The sequence below is a fragment of the Macrobrachium nipponense genome, chromosome 9 (genome assembly GCF_015104395.2).
Source record: "Macrobrachium nipponense isolate FS-2020 chromosome 9, ASM1510439v2, whole genome shotgun sequence".
NCBI classification, from domain to species: Eukaryota; Metazoa; Arthropoda; class Malacostraca; order Decapoda; family Palaemonidae; genus Macrobrachium; species Macrobrachium nipponense.
The window spans coordinates 13,208,984-13,228,486 of NC_061110.1; the positions used below are offsets into that span (position 1 = coordinate 13,208,984).

The window sequence follows — 19,503 nt, forward strand, 5'->3', positions numbered from 1 at the left end:
CCAGCCGTGGCTGGTACCGACGGCCGCGGGGACCCCTTCCTCGCCTCAACCCGTGGCTGGTCAGCGACCGTCACGTCAACCCGAGCAGCCAGCTGGTCGCTGCGAGAGCGTCCACTGGCCTGGCGAGAGTTGTCTGCACGACACTCGCCAGTCTTCTGCTCCGCGCTTCGGTCTTGGCGGCGAGCGAGCTCGGGTGTCAAGACTTTGGCTGGACGGTCTCCCGCAGGAGACCGTCCACTCGGTACTTCTCGCTAACGAGAAGCCGAGGCGGATCCTGGTTTAGCGGCAGAACCGCTAGAACCAGGCGAGGGGAAGTGCAGCCAAAGCTGGTACTCCTCTGGTCCCCGTCTTCTTCTCCTTGGTAGAAGAAAAGACGGGCCTTGTTCCCGAGGGAGCAGGAGGACCAGCAGAAGAGCTCCCGAATCGCCGGAGCGAGACGGGCCCTTAGAAGGTCCCGAAGGAGCCTTCTTAGGGGGGAAAACCAGGGTTACCAGCTGGTCGCTGCAAGAGCGGCCGCTGGCCTGGCAAGAGTCCCCCCCTGAGCGTCTCTCACCAGCCTTCTGCTCCGTGCCGCGTCTTGGCGCCGAGCGAACTCTGGCGCCGAAACTTGGCTGCACGGTCTCCCGAGGGAGAACGTACACTCGGGATCTCTCGCGAACGAGAGACCGAGCCGGAACCTGGCGAGCGGCATCGCCGCTAGCACCAGGCGAGGAAGTACCAGAGCTAACCGATACTCCTCTGGTCCCCGTCTATCTCTTACCTTACGGAAGGGGAGACGGGCCCCGTCCCGAAGGAGCAGGAGGACCAGCAGAAGGACCCCCCCGTCCCACCGGGGCCCGGTGGGACGGGCCCTTAGAAGTTCCCGAAGGAGACTTCTTAGGGGGGAAGGCAGCCTTCTCTTCTTCGGCTTATGGGCCTTAGAAGTCGAAGGGGAAGAGGCAGCAGCAGACGATGAAGACGAAGATGACAGCTCTTCTCCTCTTCCTCGTCAGCTCACGCAGGACAGTCGTCAGGTCCTCCATCCAGGCCGGAGCCGGGGCTATTGCCGAAGCAACACGGCCCGACTGCACCTGTCCGGAAGGACTGGGACTGGGGAAGACACACCGTGGGCAGACCAGCATGGACAGGCACAGGAACCAGGAGCAACAGGAACAGCAACCAGCTCAGGAGCGGCAGGAACAGCGGAAGCGGTAGACCCAGAAGGGACAGCCAAGCCAACAGCGGGAATCACATCAGCGGCAGGTACGGCAGGCCCAGCGATCGCCTCGTAGAATCATCGGCAGTCAGCGGAACCTGGGTCCTGGCGGCCGTCCAGGGGCGAGCTGCTGGAACAGCGGTTAAGTCTGGGGCAGGCAACACGAAGAAAAACCAGGCTGGCGGCGGCAACAACCCCACCTCGGTACGGCTGCGGCACCCTAGTAGCGGCAGACGGCGTCATCGACACAGCATGGGGAGTGTAGACCCAGGTGTTGGCAGTAGGGGGGGGAGCAGCATAAGCGGCCGTGGTAGTAGTGGAGACCGCCCCAGACCTCGCTAGACGCTGCAGCAGCCCGTGGATGCTAGGCACGCCCTGCCTCCGCGGTGGTCCATACCTGTCCAAGGTCGTCTCCCACGGATGTAGCACCTGCGGTAACATAGATAGATTAGTAAGAGGGGTTCCCTCACGCACGGGGGAAGACATGCCCCACCCCGAACGCAAGGAAGACCCCAAATACAAAATACAACGAAGAAGCTGAGCGGGGGGCAGGAAGGAAGACGAAGAATTGGATACCAAGGGAGTCGCGGGAGAGCTTTCCGACGACTTCCTGGCAGATCTTCGCTTCCCCCACCCCCGCACAGCAGTGAAAAGTAATATGAAAATGAAACAGAATACTGCCCTTGCGATTCACTTCATAGAACTTAAAGGGGAAAAAATCAATTCCCGGGTAAGAACGGAAACTTGATTCAATAATATGATGCTATCATAAAATATATATGAAAATGAAACAGAATACTGCACTTGCGATTTCATTTTCACATAAAAAATCGTAAGGATCAATTCCCGGGTAAGAACGAAAATTGATCCAAATTAAATTTCATGCAAATAAATAAATGAAAATGAAAAGAATATTGCAATTGCGAAGTAACCACTTTCATTGCATTCTATTATACAAAATTAAAAGGCTCGTGCCGAGCGCAATCACTCTCTCGGTAACGAACGCACAGGGCAAAAATATAATGAAAAGAGTACTTACATTTTCAATTACACACTTTCGCCCAAAATCCATGACTCGGCGCGAGCGCGCCCGCCCTCGGCACCGAGACATAATTCAAGGGTTCAATTCATGAAAAGAGAGGAAATCGCCGCATCTACGGCGATAACTCCATGTTGGTTCATAATTAAGTAATGAAAATGAAAACAGTGTACTTACAGTTTCATTTTCAAGTCAAACAAACCATTAGTAGAAAACACTCGCCGCATCTACGGCGATAACTCCATGTTGGTTCATAATTAAGTAATGAAAATGAAAACAGTGTACTTACAGTTTCATTTTCAAGTCAAACAAACCATTAGTAGAAAACACAATATAAACAAACAGCATCACGACGATGAAGCGGGCAGAGAGCGATGACGAACACGTCCTTCACACCCACGGCCGAAAGCAAAAGTGATTTGTTTTACCTACCCGTCGCGCGGCGCGCGACTGTCGGACAAGCAGTTAACTACCGTTCTCCCTTGTTCGAAGCTTACGACCGTTCCAGCTGCCGCTAGCTACTTCCTATTGTTAAAGGACCGATGGTTTGTATTACGTATCGGAACAATGGAATTTTATACAGAGTTTTAAACAATTTTCCATATTTAATATTTTACTTTATAAGCTTTTTTGACATTTACATGTATGTACTCTAATATTACATTATCATATGTGCATTGTGGTTGTATTTAAAAAATCTATATATGGCTATTTTACAGGAATTTAGTTAAAAAACACAAGTGCTTTAGAAGTTTGGAAGGTTTCAGACAACTTCAATTTACATTATAGTAGCTGCCTTTGGAAATATTTACCTTTTGTATAGTTATGTAGTATCCAAAGGTAAAGATACCACATTTACCAACACCGGTAAAAATACTGTTCCACAGAGATTAAGTGATGCATTGAAGAATTGATTGTTGTGCTGTAAGTCTATATGAATCAACTTTAAACACAAACCTATTGCAACTATTACCTACTTCTCAGAAATGTGGTAACACATGCTATGTGTAACTTTCATTGTAATTTACGCACACACAGTATACGAATAAAGTCAAATAATGCTCACCAAATTTGAGCATAAGACTCACATTTGGTGAGCATTATTTGACTTTATTCGTATACTGTGTGTGCGTAAATTACAATGAAAGTTACACATAGCATGTGTTACCACATTTCCTCTTTAATATATTTTATTAACCCATAAACAAACAGGTTGAAAGTGTTAGTAAAGTTTTTTATTTCATAAATTTTCAAATTAAGTTAGGGGTTAAAAAATCTAACTGCTACATATGAAGAGGAGTCACTGTAATAAGAAATCTTTACTGAAAATTCTGTACAATTTTGCCTCAACTATATAAAGTAGCTGCACATCATTGCTGTATTTATAATTTCATAACTTAAAAAAAAATATTCCACACCAATCTGATGTTATTTTACACTCGGCACAGCAACTACATACAACACTACTTTCTATTTCTCCATTTATCTTAGAATCCTGGAAATGTGAATTTGAGTCTTACGTAATCTACCATCTAAGAGAAAATGCTCGAAGGCTGTAAGGAGACATAAGACTGGATATTGATAGGCATGCAGAAATAAAATTTTCCTTTGAATCAAATAATTCAAATACATCTATCTGGTTCTTGATTCTTGCCACTTTTGTTTATTGTTGACTTTGAAAACAGGTCTATGTTTAAATCAGTTGGGTCCAATATGAGTCTGATGAAAAGTTGTGACTAAAAACTAAGAAAATATGAAAATAAAGTACATGAAAACTTTCAACACCAACCTCATCAGCAATGAAATGGCCCTTAAGCATGACTGTTTGACGTTAATATGGAAGTATTGTTCGTAATACTTGCGGGCGCTTGCTAAGAGTGTCTCGGCTAAGCCAAGCAACGAGACCACTTCTACTGCTGGCATAGGGCTTTTAGTCAGCACAGTTTCATAATCTACAATTGCTTCAAGGTTTTCTCCTAAAATCTGTGAGGGTAAGAGTGAATGATTACTTAATTTACAAAGAATTCAGGAATAGTTACAGTAATCCATATAGCAAAGCAAGCCTGATTTTCTTGTGAAATACTGTACAGCCAAAGTTCAACTCCACATATGTCCAAAAATTGGAATAACTTGGAATATTTTGTATGTATGCTTTTATGTTACATTCCTTATGCAAAAGGTGGGCATATAAAATATTTTTCAATTGAAGAATTTTGGCACTCATTCTATGTACTGATGAAGATACTTATGACAAGCTATCCTTAGTCAAGTTTCAAAATTTGATTACTTTTGATATGGATTTTTAATGTACTTTGAACCCAACAGCAAGCTTCCTACCAAATTTAATACTGAACAGTAAATAACTTATTAACTTTACATAAAAAAAAGCTTTAGTTTGACAAGAAAACTAAAGTACTATGTACTACTATAGATAAATAACAATGCAGAAATTCTAAAAAAATGATATTGTTAAGATACAACAAAGTTTTGTACATACTTACTTGGCAGATATATACTTAGCTATAGACTCCGTCGTCCCCGACAGAAATTCGAATTTCGCGGCACACGCTGCAGGTAGGTCAGGTGATCTACCGCCCCTGCCGCTGGGTGGCAGGAATAGGAACGATTACCGTTCTAGAACCAGATTTTCTCTTCCACCTGTCTCCTGAGGGGAGGTTGGGTGGGCCATCAATCGTATATATCTGCCAGGTAAGTATGTACAAAACTTTATTGTATCTTAACAATATCATTTTTGTACATGGAACTTACCCAGCAGATATATACTTAGCTGATTGACACCCTTGGTGGTGGGAAAGAGACAACTATTTACTGAAGAGACAGGTAAACAACATACGTTGTAGGTAATAAATAAATAAAACCTTGGTTCCTACTTGATCAGGCGGAAGACTCCATGGCTAATGGCTAGGAATCTGCTTCGCCTCAAGAGCCTCAGCGAGGATGGTGGACCTATGGCTAAAGAGTTTCTTGTGGGTCTGTCGATGGGGTCTTATCCATTTACTCGACAGAGACTCTTACATGACAATATGCCTATGCCTAGTGGCATAATTAAGGAGCACAACACCGATCCCGATCACCTGATCCTAACACGAAGGTTAGTGCTTAAGTTGAAAAGAGTTATCTACAAACTCCTATCAAAAAACCCAAAGAAAAAACACGACGTTAAATAAAATTTAACTCACTAGTTTAAGGATCAGTTATCTGCTCCCTATCCAGCGATGTATCCGCAGACACGTATCAACCAAGAGAGAAGGATCCCTCGAAGGTTATCTTGACATCCTTCGGATAATGGGAAGTCAACACAGAGTTGCATCTCCCGTATGTGACAGCTAATATGTCCTTATGACATATTGTTAGGGAAAGAAACAAGAATTCGGAAAAGTTCGCACTTCATGCGCTTTTAATTCTCAGCTGTTTGAAGGAATCATCAATGCACTTATCAAGTGCTTAGGAGATCACAATGTCTCAAAGAAGGCCAGGGCGTTCTTTGATATAGATCTCTTCTGGGTGAAGCCTGGAGCCTGGCTAGCGCTTCGTGCCTGGCAGGCGCCTAGCGCCTGTCTAGCGCCTCGCGCCTTGGCCTGGAGGCCTTGCGCCTGAATGGCGCCTAGAGCCTGGCTGGAGCCTCGCGCCTGGATGGCGCCTTGCGCCTGGCTGGGAGCCTCGCGCCTGGCTGGTGCCTGATTGGCTCCTCCTTCCTGGCTAGCGCCTCACGCCTGGCTGGAGCCTTGCGTCTGGCTGGTGCCTTGCACCTGGAAGGCACCTGGAGCCTGGCAGAAGACTTCATGATTACTGTCTATGAGTCTGCATGCCTCAAGAGTTTCAGCGAGGTAGGGACCTATGGACTGACAAACCCTTCTGGATCATGTCAATGGGGGCTAGCCCCGCACCCTATACACGACAGAGCCTTCTCGGATCGTGCCAATGGGGGCTGACCCACTTACATGGCAGAGCCTTACCTGTATCATATCAATGGGGACTAGCCCTCTTACATGACAGAGCTTTAGGTTTCTCTTTACTGGAAGGAGCCTTGCGCCTGGATGGATCCTCAATCCTGACTGGAGCCTAGCCTTGAAGGAGCCCGGCACCTGGATGGCGCCTGGCTGGCTCCTAGAGCCTGGCTGGCTCCTAGAGCCTGGCTGGCTCCTAGAGCCTGGCTGGCTCCTAGAGCCTGGCTGGCTCCTAGAGCCTGGCTGGCTCCTAGAGCCTGGCTGGCGCCTCGCGCCTGGCTTGGCTCCTCCACACTTGCTGGAGCTTCGAGCTTGGAAGAGTCTCTAGGCTGTCTGGCGATGTCCACATCAGACACTCTTATATCTGTCCGATTTGTTCGCCTCTGGCCCCAGGTTGGAGGCCCGCTCCTTCTCAGTATCCGACCATGACAGAGTTCCTTGGAACTGTCCGCCTCTGGCAATTTTCGCCTGTATTGGCATTTGGCGCTTGGCTGGCGCTACATTGTCCGAGAGTCCTGAGACAACCACATAGTTTCTCAGGAGACTGGAGAAGGGTGGAAGAAATTCTTCCCCTTTGAGCTTTTGGCCCCTGGCAAGGGAAGGTGATTTAGTCAGCTACACCCAGTAGACTGACAGGATATCTAACAATACGAGAGAGAAGAGTCTTCCTCCGAGGAGGATCCTTCGTGAACACTTCTTTTGCTAACGAGATCTCTCTTACATGTTGATGAGGTTCCTCGTTGCAGAATCTTCCCTATCCTTGCCCGAAGGAAGGGAAGGAGTCTGGAAGTCGAAGGAGACTCTGAGCTGAAATTGGGCGGAACCCTGATTTCTAGCTCTTATTTGTATCCTTCTGAATACCTTCTGGGAAGCATTTCGAGCCCTCATCGCACCCCGAAGACTCTGTAGGCAAACGTTTTGAAAACCATCTCTTCTTCTGTAGATGAAAATGTAAGTACCCTGCCTGGGCAACGAAACTTCTATCTGAAAGCGTTGCGTCAGGAATAGAGGGATTTAGTTCTTTTGCCAGACATACTATGCTGGCAAGAACCCATTGTCGAGTCTCCATTGAATCTGATGCGAGATTCCAATGCACAAAAATTCACTTGTCTTCTTGGTCGTTTAGGGTTAAGAGAAACAAAGAATTCCTTCATAAACTTCCTCAAAGAAGTTTGATGAGGAGCAGTTCCATTTTGTCGGAACACGGAATCATGGTGCGGCACACAAAAAGATCCCATTCGAAGTACATGATATCCTACTCTTGTCGTATTGCGGTATCGTATAAGATCCCGAAGATCTTAATCCTCTGTTATCTCTATTCCCCTGTAGAGACAGAGTATAGCCTTTTACTGCGTTCTTTGATAGCAGATATATACATAGGTGATTCTTCCCTCTGAAAGTGAAGAAAAAACCTCGCTATGTGGTTCACAGAGGTATCGGAAGAGGACAGTTTCCTCATTCCATCTAGCACGATCTGCAGCAATTCTATGTCTTAGCCATGACTATTGTCATTTACCTTGAAAAAACCTCTCATTCATGTCCACTTCTGGTCAGTCTGCACGCGGACAGACTCAGAGTGGAGAGGTTTTATAGGTTCTCTTTTATAATAAATTCTGATAGAATATCCAGATACTCTTGGAAAAGCCTTACGAAACATGCTGTGAGAAAGAACGTGACTTCTGTGAATCCAACCTCTCTAAGGCCAAAATGAGGCATACATCCTCTCTTCCTTTGACGCCCATTTATCTTAATATCTGTTAAGAATTTATAACTAGGGGAAAAAAGACTAAAGTTTATTCCCCTTCTTTAAATTTAAAGATGTCTTATATTGCTACCTCTCTTGGTTCGAGAAAAAGAAGCAGTCTAAAGGAAGCCTGTTCGTCTTCTACCTTACAAAGAGATCTATGAAGAAGACTTTCCGCAGGTTCTCACAACTCTTTTCAATAAATGTTAGACATACGTTAACAGTTATTATCTTTCGATCGAGAAGGTTCTCACGGACATGCAAAATCTTGCATCGACCTCTTAAGGATCGTTACGTTCCGTGTCTGTTCCCAAATAGGTTCTCTTTTGTTAACGCGAACAGGGGCGAAAAAAGAGATTCTCGATACGCTTTCTTTGCAGATATGAGAGAGTCGTGGAATTGGCCTAAGTGATTAAAATAAATCATTTCATCATTCCTTGTAAGCGACCCCTTTTCGATTAAATGGTAACGAAATCAGGAACGAATCTTGCTGTTACCGAGCCTGCTGTCCGAGAGGCTACTGGACTCAGGTTAATAACTCGCTAAAACGAGAAAAATATCTTGGATGGTGCTTCTGGCGCAATTTGCGCAAGGCTGGCGCTTCCTTCTAGTTCTTTTTAGGTTATGTGCCATAACATCTATGCCTTTATGGTACCCGACATCCTTCACATGTTAATTCCGTTCTTAGTGGGAAAAAACTTTTATATACGTAGTATAGTCCATTCAGGGAAACAACTTCTGCCACTAAGAGAATGTTTCCCATCCGACTCACTCAACTTCTCTTGAGCAATAAATCCGATTCTAAAAAGGTTGTGTGCGTTTCTCGAAAGGATGAGAGAATTATATATATCAGCGCTCTGCCGTATTAGAATCCTTTATAATACTGTCACATTGTGGTAAACAGCATTAATCTAGGAAACCCCTTTGTAAGGATACTAGGAATTCTGTAGTTAACCTCGGTATGTGCATAAGACTTGACCATACCGTAGTCTTAAAGTGAATTCTCTACTACATTCATCTTCTCACTAATCATGTACTCTAATAAGCCATGCTTTCGTAAGCATTAGAATCCTTTAAAAATGTTACCTACGGTAAACAGCATTGAAATGTTGTAATATCTTTCTTATTGAAAGCTTCTTAGCAAAAGGCAGACAATATTTTATTTATGTTTGCTTAACTATCCCCTCAATCCGAGGCTAAAACCACGATTGTAGGGGAGAGACACGGTTAGTCATTCCATCCCGCAGGAGAGAGACATGTCACCGACCACTCATGACCGACACCTACATGATACTGCGTTGGTGTCTACTGTCTAAAGCGATAGCAGTCTCGTTAGCCGACTGGCCTTACTCTTCCAGAGTTGCCAGCTACTCCATTTAATAAAGGAATCTTATAAAATTATTATCGAACTTCAGGAAGTTCTTATAATGCATATCTAAGCGAAACAAGACTTCGATAAATCTAGAAGCTAAGTAGGTGTTGTCTTAACAATCCCTTTAAGCGTAGTCCTTCCTAGGAAATTCCTGGAAGGATACTGGTAATTGAGTTGCTCAGCAAAGAAGTAACTACGGTATGTGCTTATGATTTGCCTTCTTTCCCTGCCGAGGCAGATAGAGAAAGGAAAAATTTTTACTATCTTCGTTCTTTTCGTTAATAGAACGATAGAAAGAGTATATATATCTCCTTAAGGAAGGAAGTTAATCCAGGAACTCTTTAAATCTTAGTGATTTCCTCATAAATCGTGGAAGAGACAGAATTCCTGTTCATCTGTAGGGTTTACGGAAGGAAGTAGATATTTCCTATCCGCCATCATACCCAAACGTCGATGAGATTCTTATAAGAAAACTCCCAAAGCTCTTGCCTCTTCATAACGAGGGAAGAGCATGAATGAAGGAGAGTCCTCTGAATAATGAAAAATGGCTTTCTCTTAGTATCAGAATCCTTCTGGCAAAAGCGACGGCCGCCTGTGCGACATCTTGCACCTTTGCCAGGGGAAAGTTGCTCAAGTTGAAAACTCAAAGAGGAGCCTCGCGACTGACCTCTCTCTCATAAGAAGATTAGGAATATTCTGGCGCCTGGCTCCTTGCACCTAGGCGCCTGGAATGTTCCGTGCGCCTGGAATGTTCCGCACGCTAGAAAAGGAGACTCGCTCCTGGAACGTTCCGCTTGCGTGGAAGGTCCCGTGCGCCCTGATAGTTCCGAGCGCCTACTAGACCCCTTTTAGAAAGAGCCTCTTGCCCGGAAACGTTCAATGGAAGGATCGTTCTGATTGCCACTCTACTATAAGGCTCCTTGCTCTAGCCGTCTGTTTTTCTGGCGCAATTTGCGCCAGGCTGGCGCTTCGTCTCTTTGAAGGCGCCTTGCGCCAAGAAAAATTTTCTAGAACGCGGCTCGCGCTAGTCTGTTAGCTGGAACGCGCCTCGCTGCTGGCTATTGGAACGTAGCTCACGCTAGCTTGCTGGAACGCGGCTTCCTGGCAGCGGCTGGCTCTTGCTCAGTGTTCTCTTAGTTTTCAGAGAACGCGCTAGATCATCGAAACTCCAAACATACATTCTTCGTCTTTTTCGGATGTAAGATGAAGAGACGCACTTTTTTAAGGATGCCTTATCAATGGCTATCCTTTTTTTTTTGGCAGTCTGGGACGTTCTACAGAACCTGCCGAGGGGACGCCTGACCGGTGGGGGGGTTCTCCCTAACCTTCCTGCGGCTGTCGACTTTTTGGAAGAGGTCTAGGCCTGGAAGCGCTACGGAGCCGATCAGACGCACCCTCCACTGCACTGGGAACACTATATTCACTTCTTACCTTTTTAGAGCTCGCCTTTTGAGCTCCATCCATTTATCTTCAAATTTACACATATGAATTGTAGATTCTGTGGAGTAAGAAGGTGATGAGGATGCAACAACTACTAGAATTGTCAATACTCTAACTGCTCGTTAGTACGAGAGCTCTTAAAGCTTCTAAAGGAAGCGTATTCTAGTTATATGCTTTCTGACTTCCTAAAGTAGGAAGTTAGATCTTATATTTTCCTTCATCAAGTTCTAACACTTATACACGTATTTAGTGACAAAAAAAAATATATCAATATTTCCCTTATTGCAAAATATATGAGTGTCTACCGAAAAATTCGGTAGTTTCACGTAATATATTCTTCGAAATTTCGAAGCCAAATCATTTATTCAAGTTAATAAAAGCGTATGCCCCAAACCAAAGACCCAGTACTTCCCTGCAAAAGACAGCCCAGAAGGTCGATGGCGATGAAAAAACGAAAATCAAGTCAGGAGGTAGCAACAACGTATGTTGACACTACCGCGACAGAGAAAATCTGGTTCTAGAACGGTAATCGTTCCTATTCCTGCCACCCAGCGGCAGGGGCGGTAGATCACCTGACCTACCTGCAGCGTGCCGCGAAATTCGAATTTCTGTCGGGGACGACGGAGTCTATAGCTAAGTATATATCTGCTGGGTAAGTTCCATGTACAAAAATATGTTCCCATGATCAGATAAGTAGTCAGAAGTGGATCATGTAACAACTTTGGGTAGTGAAAACTAAATACGTACTGTATAAATCATGAATCGTTTTCTTACGGCAGGAAACAGTTGTTATTACTGATGAGAAATTGGAGATTCTACTGTATTTGTACTTGAAAATTCAATTTAAAAGTCTATTACATAGGATTTTTCTAATAATAATGATAAGACATCCTATTTACACATAAGTCATAGGATTCTCTCTCAACTATTGCAAAACTGAAAAAAAAAAATTAAACATTTACAATAACCTCTGGGAGAGCCAAAAAAGTCATCTTTTAGTAGATAATACCAACCTGTTTAATATGAGCTATTTGACAGAGGGGGTAGAGGGCATCTGGTCGAAGAGTGGCTGCATGCTGGAACACTTTTAGGGCAGCTGAGTAAGCACCTCTGGCAAGAAGGGCATCTCCAAGGCACTCATATCCTGCCCTTTATTGGAGAAAAGAAAATATGAGTAAAATATGTCAAAATTCAGAGCAATGCCACACAACAAAAACTAACAATAAAGTAACCATTTACAATGGTGTTTTAGGGTGGCTAAGTTAAGTATATCTTACTTTTACCCGACCACTGAGCTGATTAACAGCTCTCCTAAGGCTGGCCCGAAGGATTAGATATTTTTGCGTGGCTAGGAACCAATTGATTACCTAGCAGCAGGACCTACAGTTTATTGTGGAATCCGAACCACACTATATTGAGAAATTAATTTCTATCACCAGAAACAAATTCCTCTGATTCTGCATTGGCAGAGCCAAGAATCGAACTTCGGACCACTGGATTGGTAGGCGAGCATGAAAACCATCTGTGTGACGAGGGACTTTAAGGTGGCTAGATGGTAAATGAATGACAAAAGTCAGAGAAACGATAAATTATGATATTTTTTCTAAAACTTGGTAGTACATCACATGACAGAGCAAGTATGCAGTATTGTATTGCATATATCTATTTCCATGTTAAAGTGGCTTTCTGACACAACCCCACAAATTAGTGCAAATAATTTGGATTAGTTAGAACAATGCATGTATGTATTTGGTATGTACAGAAAAAATTACAATAAATCATTCCCTACTATAATAAACAACACCATCAAAGAGGAGCTCAGTGGTTTCGAAACCTTGACCCAATTAACACTGCGGCAGTTCCAACTAATGGCACAGGAGAATTGTTGTGTCTAGTGGAACTGAATTTTGGCCGACTTTTTTTTTTTTTTTTTTTTTTTTTAATTAGATCTCAATATGGGCCCAAAAAGGATGGTTACAGAATTAATATATCTTCATTTCCAACTGAAATACAAAGTATAGTTATGTGTGTATGGTGATATCCACAATAAATCTTGTATTTCTCTTCACTGCACTAGAATAAAAAGAACTCACACTACCTAAAGGTGTAACTACCAACTGCATGTAATTGCTCATGATCCAACTTAAGATTTGACAAGTACCTTCCTGTCAGTTAAGCAAGTAAACATTACCCATGGCTGGCTGCCAAGTAACTAATTACAAATCTAAAGTGAAAACTTCTTTTTATCACCTCTAACACTTACCCATCATTTGGGTTAATAGTGAGAGCATACTGAAATGCTAATATGGACTCCGTCAGTTCATGCAAGACATAATGATGAAGGCCAAGGCGTAGCCAAGCCCATGCACACGATGTTCTGCCCACTTCATTTGTTATCTTGCGCAACAGAGCAATATTTTCTTCCTGGGGAGATGAAAACAAAATCAAATCTTGTGAAAGCTCAAGCACAACAGATATATAGCTAGTTAAACAGATATATAGCTACCTAGTTCTCTTCTTGCTAAGAAAACAAGTCATGTGATCTGTAAATAAAGCAAATATATAATGCAACTAACTCAGTTATCAGTAAAAACAATTTAAGCTGATAAGCATGAAGAAAAAATGTCCACGATGATCAAGAAGTTACACAGTTTTTTACTATAAAACTGTGAATTCGCCATTAAAGATAACATACCATTGTCGAAAGGCTAATTAACACTAACTCAGTCTCTCTTCCACTAACAAATTCTAAAACTACTGTAGTTTTTTATTTTTCAAAATTAAATCACTTAATAATTTACCATTGAAATTACACATTCTCAGTACTCCATCAGTTCTAACAAAGAATTTAAAAATTACCTTGAGAAATTCACTTTTTCTCCTCTTATTTTTCACTTCATGGATCTTCTTTTCATTTAGTTCACATAAACTTTACATTAATAATTGCATAACTCACAATAAGTTACATACATATAAAAATTCTGTTGAGTCTATCAAAAATAAATGCACTGAAGTGGCCAGAAATAATGCATACACAAGATCCCTTGCAGTCAAGTCTATAACACAGTAGTGTAAGCATTAACTCAGCATTAGACCAAAATCTCTCAAAAAGTATACTTACATGTTTTCCCATTATCCTATACATGTCAGACAGGGCAGCACCAGTGTCATCATCACAGGGATTTATATTCATAGCCTTTTCATAACACTTGAGGGCCTTCTCCATGTTGTCCTGGTAGCGGAAGAAGTGGCCCAGATACAAGAAAGCCCGTCCAAGACTTGGATCCAACTTGCCAGCTCTCATGCAACAAATGTGAGCCTTTGCCAAATTTCCTGTTTCATAATAGATGCAACCAAGCTCCAGATGCCCTTCGCCTACTGATGGGTTCTCCTAAGAGGATAAAACAAACCTCATAAATTTTCAAACCCATTGAATATTCATCATACTTTTATGTAACCCCATTAACTTGTGTATCTAAAAAAACAATTATGGGGTTTATATCACCTACTGGTGGACATAATAAGATTTATCTTGAACTTAATTGACTGATTTGAATCATATCTAACAGAATAAAGGTATAACACATTCAAATCCTCATCATCTTCATAATTTGCAAACAACACAGAAAAAAGAAATTAAAAACATATTTCCATTTTCTAGACCCCTTACTGCACCTGTACAAACTGCTCCAAAACTTGCTGTGCTCCTGGAGTGTCTCCCTGTTCCTTTAGAAGGATAGCTGATAAAAGCATCAATTGTGGCTGACCCTTATGCAATGACTTTAGGGAATTCAGTTTCTTCTCAGCCAAGGCAAATTCCTTCAATTTGATAAGTGACCTAACCAGCAGAAGCCCGCTGTCAAGGTCTTCATCAGCTTGCTGGAAGGAATATAATGAACTTCACAAATTTCTGAAGAACATAATGGTGTTACCTAATAAATTAAATGTTTCTTAACACTAAATATGAATTACAATCAAAGGATAGAAAATAAAATCAAACCTGTTCAGTAACAGTTATGTATATGACTAAATCATTAAGAGAAACAGCACCCTTACTAGGACGATCTCCAGATAACTAATATACTCACCTCCTCAAGAATTGAGACAGCTTCTCTTAAATGGTTGTCATGACCCATATAAACAAATGCCTTGGCACGAGTTAATTTCATCCTCCATCTATAAGACTCAAACTCTTCATTACCAGGAATGGCAACCTTTGCATTAGAGGCCATGATGTCTAGTGACTTCTTACATGCAACCTCTACACCTGGCCAATTATTTGAGGCTTCATTTGCACCTAACAGCAACTTCCACCCCAAAAGATTGTTTGTAACACGTTCTGCACCTGTTCAAGGAAATAATTATTATAACAAATGTTACTAACCTGATGACTTCTGTGAAATTCTGTCATAAAGATAGGAAGGTTCTTTTATGCTTAATCATACTTAACAATGTTTTAAATAAAAAGGCATGATCAATACAAGAAAAATTACAAGAGAAGTATACTTCTTACAAATAATAAAAGTATCACAATTATAACATTAAACACAAAACTATAAACAAAAAAAAAATTTTGCTTTTTAAAGCATCCTACAGTTTCTTACACAATTCTGAACCATGCCATACATTTCATCAACTAAAATATCTTTAATGCTGGTCTTACATTTACCTACCATGCATCTCCCACTTCTGACTACCACACCCACTTTTGCATTCAGTTATAGAGATCATTTCTTGGATATGTAAAAATTAGTCTCATTGGTGGAACCAACCATCCTTAAAGCTGGTTTTATATCAACCAAGCTAGTACTGTAAACTTTATTTTTCATATTATTGTTAATAAAAACTTACAAATCAAAAGGAAGCTTCGAATCACTTATACAGTGGCCTTCTCCAGACTGTAGAGGTCTACTGTGAATGAAAGCTTCCTTACCTCATTCATCACTAAGTTTTTACAAATAACAAAATTTTAAAACTTTCTTTTTCACAAAAACTTGCGTTAAAATAATTATTATCATTATTATTATAAAGGATTAGTTTATCCTGACCTCTGAGCCTAATAAAGGCTCTTTTCAGGCTGGTTATTAAAATATAGCACCCAAGTATTTTCAAGACTTACCAACTCTGAAATGTGCCCGAGCTTCTGGTAACTGTTTATCTTGCAGATAGAGGAGACCTTGAGCTAGATTACCCCATGGAGAAGCTTTGTTAAGGCTAAGGAGTTTTGAAGCATACTTCTCAACTTCTTCACGATCCAGAGGGTACTCTCCTGAAAGTGAACAGATTTGCATAGTCATATATTTATCATGCTAGCAGATGCAGCTAGATGGATGTACTACTGCTAAATACATCATTTAAATTTTTCATGTATATATGTACCTATTTTATTTTACTCATAATTACTATCAAAACTTTTCAAGCATTAAGAATATATAAAACAAAGTCCCGTACATCATATAAAAAGTTGCACAGTACATAAATAAGCAAACGAACCATCTCCTTCCGCTGGGTTGGCAGTCATTTCCACAAAGGTTCGGCACAACCACTCCAATGGGAAATAAGTAGGGAAGATGGCTAACATTGCCTTCGCAGCAGACACCAACTTCAACATTTGTCGGGTGCGATAGAGCAAGTGTAAATAACTTTGGTAATTACCCTCATTATCTCCCAATACAGATTCATTAAGGACATTTTCCAATGCCTCTTGCAACTGTGGAGGGAATGAAGGAGAAAATATTAGTTCATTATAATCATCAACATACAAAATATATTTTGTAGCGTAACTGTAATTTTGTCTTTCATAAGGAATATTGCTTTTTCCTGCACTACAACAAAAGAAATAAAAATCTGGCTATTACAAACAATATGGCTCGTCTTAAAATATAGCACTGCATTTGCACGTGTAAGGCTGACCATATTTGTTTTTAAATGAGAGAAGAAAAATAGAAGAATATGGACACTCTTACGGCAAATGAGCAAAGAGAGTGGCTGGAAAGAAAAAGACAGAAATCAGAGTAGCTTGGGACTGAAGGGATGCTGTACAAAACCTCCTGTACCATCTGCATTACAGCTGTGATACTGCAGACAATTTCTGAAGCAATAAATCATGGCCTCATGTATACTAAATTTACCTGTCAAAAGTCAGGTCCATGACACCAATTATTCATTTATTCATATAGGCGCACAAAAAATACTCAAGTCATAGTATTTTTAAGTGAACTAAAACTGTTCATAACCTGAGAGGGCAAACAAAAGTCCATACAGTGAATGGAAAATGTTCTCATGCTTTATCCACAAGGTGTAGTGACATAAATACTTTTATATTACATTACAGGAGTCTAAGTACTACTTATGTACAATGCTATTAAGGACTGTTTCAACTAGGCACTAAGTAATATTTCTAAAATCATAAGAATGGTTCCTATGATCTATTCTTAATGTGACATAGTTACAGAAGAAAATCATTTAGGAGAAAAATAAAAGCAAAAGGAAACAATGAAATGAAAAAACCCCATATAAAACATTGATAGGTTTGATGGAACACTAAAAAAGGAATTTTAGTACTACTCCCCTATACGAAATAATCAACAACTCATTCAGGAATATGGATGTACTGTACTGTGCTGAGACACACCTTTGGGATGTCCTCTGGAGACAAATCTTTTATCCCTGAAAGAATCTGCACTATACTCTTCCATGCCTCATTAACCTTCCTCTGAGCTTTCAGTTTGGTCACAAGTTCTCTTAAGGTAACTGAAGCCGCAACAGATTCATTGTTGTCCAGCTGTATTGTTGCTAATTTGCGATAAATGCCATCAAGTTTATCATCATCACTGTATGTGAAAGAAAAAAAATTACATGAGTGAAGATCTTAAAATGAATCGACACCAACAGCAGAAATAAGATGCAAAAATGTAATCTATTTTTTAAACAAGTTATTGTTTCAGTATAAACCCATCATTTACATTAGCCTACATTCATGACTTTCATGAACCCCCGATTAACCCAGTCATAACTCCAGACCTATCTCACAAACTCCAAGAACAGAATCTATGGATTTCCATGAGACGGTGGAACTCTTATGTGAACAATTAGGGGAATGGGAGAATGAAGCAAACAATACAGTTAAGGGAGCAGTTTACTGATAGATAGCTAGATAGATATACATGAAGTGAGGTTCAATCCCGCCCAGAACCCACAATCTATGGGGTGCATACTAAGCATAGCTAACCAGCAAGGAAATAATATTTCTATTCAGTAGTAGGGCATCTAGGATTCAAGACCACATATGTGGGCCAATGTAAATAAGTTTGCTGTGAAACATATTACTTCACGAAAAACTTTTTGTTCACAAGGAAAATCCAATAAAACTACTATTAGGGACATGGTAATATAACAATGAGCAATAAAGCTAACTTAATCTCTACATAACAAAGAAAGAGCAGTTATATTTTATCAATCATCCACCTAAAATCTTTCCTCCTGTCATTTAAAAAAGTTATTATAACATCTTGGAAGACTAAAAATTGAAAACAGATCATTATAGCTTACTCTTGAATAATATCTTTGAGCCGTGATAATATTGTGAAAAGCTCTTCTTTGGTAGCAATATCTGGATGTTCATCGCAAAGCTTCTTGAGTCCTTGCCAAGCCACTGGACTTTCTGGATCAACTTGTGTTGCTAACTAACCAAACAAAAAAGCATATATTAATGGGAATAAAGAATAGAATACATTTAACTTTTTATAAATGTTCCAAATACAAATTTTTTATATATCTATATATATATATATATATATATATATATATATATATATATATATATATATATATATATATATATATATGATATATATATATATATATATATATATATATATATATATATATATATATATAGTATATGTATATATATACTATATATATATATATAGATATATATATATATATATATATATATATATATATATATAGTATATATATACTATATATATATATATATATATATATATATATATATATATATATATATATATATATATATATATATATATGTATAACTGAATCACGAAAGTTAGGAACGTGATAAATCCATAAATAAAGATAAATGCCACGAAGGAAAAATAAACGAATGAGTCTGCAAGATCTTTCGACTTTAAAAGTCCTAACTGAGCAGATACTGACATAAATACGAGAAAAGACATACAAGAAGGTTTGTATACTGACAGATAGGGATTATAAAGGGATTAGTACCTAGAATCCGACCACACCTGGAGATAAGAAACCTTCCCAAACAAGCATAAACAATGGGTGCAATTAAAGGTTTAAGACAATCATCTCAGATACAATTTCCAGACAATTAAAGGATTATAGGTGACAGCTATTCAGAACTTGGTAAACAAAACCTTATTCACAAAACATGACAGACATACATTACAACAAAATTTAATAACTCCTAAGGCAACTGATTTTTTATTTAAGTCAGTAATTATATCTTTGAGGTCATTCTTATGTTACAGATACAAGGGTCTAAATGAAAAAAGGCCACGACTAACATTGAAATTACAATAAAAAGTAAGTTGTATTAAGGGGACCGTCCGCTATGGCGGATGACATGTTCAACTTGAAAAAATAAAAAATCGAGTTATTACTTGTATCTATGCAGAAACATGCCGTGCATGCTTTCGAGAAGTTTCAGCCAATTACTTTCACAAATAATGAAGATATAGCGGTTTTTAAATGATG

General features: G+C 40.4%; 1 protein-coding gene across 2 annotated transcripts in view; it reads right to left on the minus strand.

Annotated features, from left to right (window-relative positions):
• LOC135218256 (superkiller complex protein 3-like) overlaps window positions 1–19,503 on the minus strand; it is a 44,804-nt gene that overhangs the window by 14,632 nt on the left and 10,669 nt on the right. For both annotated transcript variants that reach the window (XM_064254427.1, XM_064254428.1), the window contains exons 4-13: window positions 18,310–18,443; window positions 17,393–17,591; window positions 16,252–16,468; window positions 15,878–16,027; window positions 14,847–15,103; window positions 14,434–14,637; window positions 13,880–14,149; window positions 13,022–13,182; window positions 11,772–11,907; window positions 4,024–4,217 (exon numbers count right to left, since the gene is read on the minus strand). In XM_064254427.1, the coding sequence (XP_064110497.1) occupies window positions 4,024–4,217; window positions 11,772–11,907; window positions 13,022–13,182; window positions 13,880–14,149; window positions 14,434–14,637; window positions 14,847–15,103; window positions 15,878–16,027; window positions 16,252–16,468; window positions 17,393–17,591; window positions 18,310–18,443 (1,922 nt within the window). The remainder of the gene's footprint in view (window positions 1–4,023; window positions 4,218–11,771; window positions 11,908–13,021; window positions 13,183–13,879; window positions 14,150–14,433; window positions 14,638–14,846; window positions 15,104–15,877; window positions 16,028–16,251; window positions 16,469–17,392; window positions 17,592–18,309; window positions 18,444–19,503) is intronic.